Source organism: Colias philodice, chromosome 6 (genome assembly GCF_061535455.1).
Source record: "Colias philodice isolate Cphi_HAF_F1 chromosome 6, ilColPhil1 Martin Lab GWU primary, whole genome shotgun sequence".
NCBI classification, from domain to species: Eukaryota; Metazoa; Arthropoda; class Insecta; order Lepidoptera; family Pieridae; genus Colias; species Colias philodice.
In genome coordinates this window covers 10647335-10652635 of record NC_143091.1, presented here as the reverse complement: position 1 = coordinate 10652635, position 5301 = coordinate 10647335, and the positions used below count along the sequence as shown (strand labels likewise).

At 34.7% G+C, this 5301-nt stretch overlaps 1 protein-coding gene across 1 annotated transcript; it reads right to left on the bottom strand.

Moving 5' to 3' along the window:
* Window positions 1–1747: 1747 nt before the first annotated feature.
* Window positions 1748–4711, bottom strand: mRpS31 (mitochondrial ribosomal protein S31). The gene is made up of 6 exons (XM_089696767.1): window positions 4560–4711; window positions 4223–4485; window positions 3904–4027; window positions 3182–3358; window positions 2391–2611; window positions 1748–2038 (listed from the first exon to the last, which is right to left on the bottom strand). Exons 1-6 carry the CDS (start codon window positions 4571–4573, stop codon window positions 1776–1778), a joined length of 1062 nt encoding a protein of 353 aa, XP_089552893.1. The 5' UTR covers window positions 4574–4711; the 3' UTR covers window positions 1748–1775.
* Between the last annotated feature and the right edge of the window lie 590 nt (window positions 4712–5301).

Genomic DNA, 5301 nt, shown 5'->3' with positions numbered 1-5301 from the left:
TTTTGAGTTTTCTTTTTTTCCTATATCCACCCTTAATGTTATTGCTTAGAAACTGACGCAGATGCGAACAAACTAGCAGTTAAAGATGTTCCGCGTTATCTAAATAAACATTCTACACACACACAAACATGGTAACATTTTATACATTCAAGTTTTCCATAATGAAACAAATAGAATATGCATTTAAACTATTAGACATTAGTCGAAAGGAAGTTAGGTACAACGTAACCGACTAAACGCAACCCGGCTAAATTAGCTGACTTCCAACGGAACGTGTTATTACGCGTATGCCAATCTAACTCAGTTTAAATATGTATTTTAATTAGTGTTGTAGTATGTATCGCATTTTCTACGTCTTTTCGATTGAATTAAATCAGATAAATTTAGGTGAGTGGCTAGTTAAAAATATCAAGTGAATAAATAAATTCTCTAAAGTACTAAAATCCATAGTTATTTAATCTATACTAATACTAGCGGTCCGCCCCGGCTTCGCCCGTGGTACATATGAAAAATAGATGTTGGCCGATTCTCAGACTTACCCGATATGCACAGAAAATTTCATGAGAATCGGTCCACCCGTTTCGGAGGAGTATGCAGACTAACATTGTGACACGAGAATTTTATATATAAGAAAGATTATAAAGAGGAAAGGTTTGTATGTATGTATGGTTTTCACGCATAAACTACTGGACCGATTTTGATGAAATTTGGCACAGACAATCCTTAGACCCTGAGAAAGAAAATAGGCTACCTTTTATTGCGAAATATGTACCACGGGCGAAGCCGGGGCGGACCTCTAGTATTTTATATTACTTAGCGAAATGCGAATCCTTGTAAATACCTCTACTATAATAAAATTGCAAATAATGTTTTCGTTTACAACCTCAACCTTTTAGTAATATCTACTACTTTAATCGCAGTGCTTCATAGAGGTAGATTTTGGAAAAAAGAATCAGCCTTTACTTGACCCTTATAGGTCAAACCGCACTAGGCGTAACAGCGCAGCAGCGTAACGACGCGACACGACTTTGAGGTATGTAATATGTATATCACACTACGCACAACCGCAGAATTTGACGAATCGGCAAAAGTGACGCGCCGTGCAGTTACGCCCAGTGCGGGCGACCTTTAATAATTTTTACTTGATCTTTATTTTAATTACGAATTACATCCAATTCGTGACAGATGGTCAGGCTAACAATTTAATGTGAATTACGAGTAGATCGTTGCTCATGTGCACAGATTTTCGGAAAGACGCGCGCGCTTCTAGAGATATGGCATATTAGAACAAACAACCGTGACACTAATTAAGTACGTACACTCATGTGCAATGCAATGCTTCCTTGTGATATAAATCACCGGAATTCAACACATTCGTTTTTACCCTATGATTTCAATACGACAGAATAAGGCATGATTACATATTTTTTATTCGATAAAAAAAATCACATATAAACCTTGCAGAAAGTCGACAAAATATCGGCTTTGAGCTAAACTTCCGGAACGCGCTCGACTCTAATGCATAGCGGCGCAATATCTATCGCAAGGGCAGGAGGCCGCGCGGTTTCTAAAGATCTGTGCTCATGTATAAATTATAATGCTTGCTACATCGCTGTGTATAGCCAGCTAACCACAAAATTAAGTGTTAACTCTATCATATAATATTTTTCTCACTGAAATGACTTAAAAAAGGCTGTCTACTAAAAGTTATATTCTAACCTTCAAGGACACCAATAAAACACACAAAACAACCTAATAAATATATTTCAACAAAATCATTGCGCAGTAAGTTCCGGTGTTGGCTTAACATCCCATACTCCGACTTCATTTAACAAGTCCTTCTTCGACTCAAAGTATTCTTTATACCACATGATATGGTCTCGTTTCTCTTGTACTGTATAGAAAGCGTTCTTGGAGAGACCAACACAGACTAATTCCATGAAATGTCTGATGGGACCGCGGGCTGGACACCAGCCTTCCAAGTGGGTCTCTAGGAACACATGCTCAGAGAAATGGACATTTTCCTCTTCTTCCATGCCTGCAATGGAGATAGATAATGCATTATTTTTGAATAATTTTAAGGCTTAAAGTAGAATATAGAATTAAAATCTTATCACAATTGATCTGTTAACAATTGAGCTTTTGAATATTATTTTTAATGTCAATGAGAAACTGAAAAAACAATTGTCTAGTACCTTTTGTAAAAATAGGCTCTATGGAATTACAGTATCAGGATACAAAATATAAATAGATAAATGAACATACATATATTTTCCTCTGTGCAAATTTGCCTCTGTTAAACAAAGTATTTTATACATTGGTATAAATTAACTTCCAACATAAAGATATGATCTGAATAATTTTAATCATAAAACAATGTAAATTCTTACCCTGTTCATTATTAATAGGGAACTTCCAGACTTTGCCCTGTTCAGTCCACAATATCATCTTCTCAAAGTAATTGGATGGTGGCTGTGAAGTGGCCAGCGTTAACTCCCTTTGGTTAAGGTGTTCCCAAACATCCAATTTTGTTCCATAGTTCACTTCACTGGATGTAAAAATACCTAATGGCTCTCCGCTGAATATGTTGATACTGAGTGGTGCTGATGCTCTGTGAATAAAAACAATTACATCAAGTTAATATCTATTCTAAAAGAGAGAATGCTGAAGGATGCAATAGAGTTGATAATCTGAATGATTAGGAGCCATTTCTTTCACATACTAGTTAAGTTGAATCAAATGATAAGAATTCTTCTTTAATCTTTAAAGAGAGAGAAAAGAGTAAGAGTCAACAGTTGTTACCTCTACATTACAGAATAAGATGTACCATCCCAATCTTTTATTTTTATTTTAAAGTGAAACTTTTATTACATCGTCTCAAACTTTTTGGTCTGTGTAGCGCATGTCGCGTGTATCGCGAGTAGGTATACCTACTCGGCAGCCGACCGTCACGCGACATGCGCTACACAAAGCAGTGTTCGGAACCGTTCGAACAGTTTCACTTTTACCGTGGTTTCATAAAACCACACAACATTTTTCATCTATGTTTATGCCATTATGTTCTTTCTTATGTCCTCTGCCATTTATTAACCAAATTCCAGATTCTTTTTTATTAGATACATAACGAAAAATGAATTCCAAAATATATTTCTAGACCTATACATGAGTTTTAAATACTTACTCTTTCCTCTGCACTCTCCGCTCTCCATCCGCAGGCTGTCTCCTCTCATATTGCCGCTGTGGTTTGTTCTGTGCTGCCTTACCGACCATGCGCTTCACTTGCTGACCTCTTGTTTCTGGCATAGCTCGATTGTCACTTTCTTTGGTACGGTCTACTTTCATGCCCACTAGGAGGTCACTGGAAGAAAAGTTTAATTGTGTTTTATTAAATACTAGCGGTCCGCCCCGGCTTCGCCCGTGGTACATATTTCGGAATAAAAGGTAGCCTATGTTCTTTCTCAGGGTCTAAAGATTATCTGTGCCAAATTTCATCAAAATCGGTCTAGTAGTTTCTGCGTGAAAACCATACATACATACATACATACATACAAACCTTCCCTCTTTATAATAATAATAATAATATAGATATGCAGCAAATGGAAAATTAATTTTTAAATAATGTACTTGTCTGCACCAAATAAAATAAAAGAGGTGGTACATTTTCTTAGCAATTTTTTTGTCATAGTTAAATCAGGGACATACCATAAGAAATGAATAAAATACTGTTGCTCTTTATAATCAATTAAATAAAGTTTGAGAAAGAGATGATAATATTTAAAAACAAATATAAATAAATTATAATCATTACTAACTACAAGCGGGGGAAAAAGACCATTTTTTACAATACTTTATCCAATAAAAATAAAACTAGGTTATTGGTTGTAAAAAATTAAGATAAAATACCTTAGTGTTGTTGAAGTCTGGTTTATCTTTCCAAGTACTCTAGACAGTAATTCTGCTTCAGTTTGCTTCACATCACCACCAATCACTTTTGCCACATCCCCAGCTGCTTTTGTTATATTCTCTTCTGTAAATGAGAAAATAGGCTTAGAAAGTTGAATCAAATGCTGCTACTATCACATTCTTTAGTAAAAACTAAAAATCAACATTATGCTGTATAAAATAAAAATATAATTTCAAATTTAATTCAATGAATGTCAAATTCTAGTCTGTGTTCGTTGTTATACATCACAGTGCAATACTAAATAAATAATAATTTTACCAATTTTTTCCATTTTAGTTTCAATCACATCAGGTTCACGTCTCTTCCGTTCAGGAGCAACTGTAAACTTTTCGCTGTATTCTTTTTGGGATATTTTCGGTTCAGCCAACATTTGTTTCAAGAGCGCCTGGATTTTCTCTGTACTTGAGTCATCTTTTTTTTCTTCTTTTTTGGACTTTATTTCAGGAATCTTTCCATCGTGTTCAGGAGGCTTTTCCGATAAGCAACGCGTTAGTATCCGGAATTCTGGCTTAAATCTCAACCTTAAAATAATAAACAAGAGAATCAAACAATTTCTTCATTAAACATCCAACAAAACTATTCGAATGGCACATACCTGCTGAGCAACATTTTAAGGACCTGATATTTTTAATATTCAAATTATTTGTATTAATTATAAATAACAAAAATCAGCAGAAATTCAAATTAAAATGAATGTATAATATTAACATAACCTATAATAATTTTGTCAATCTTCAAACTTCAATACTTTTTGAGATCTGTCAACTGTCAAGTGTCAAACAAGAAGTCGAGACAGACGCGATCACATTCCCCGTTTTCCAATTACAGCACTAGAGCGCATTGTGCGGCATAATGCTTAAGGTTGAATGTTCCAACTACAGCAACGCTTCGCACAATCGAGCACTAGAAAAAGTAATGCGCGTGAATTGATGCGTGCAATCGATTTATCGTTAGTAATTATTAATTGTTGGAAAAAATTTTAAAGCTTTCGTTTCATTGTAGTTTTTTTCAAAATAATCAAAGTTAATACAAATTGTGTTAAAAAAATAAATATAGGTATGGATGAAGGTACAAACATTGAAAAAAATGTTAATGAAATAATCAAAATCCAAATTACTTAAAATAACCGTAAATATTTTCCAAAAAAAATGTTGTGTGGTTTTACGAAACCACGGTAAAAGTGAAACTGTTCGAACGGTTCCGAACACTGCTTTGTGTAGCGCATGTCGCGTGAGCCGCGATACACGCGACATGCGCTACACAGACCAAAAAGTTTGAGACGATGTAATAAAAGTTTCACTTTAATTATTATGTATACCACTTTATTTACACATTAA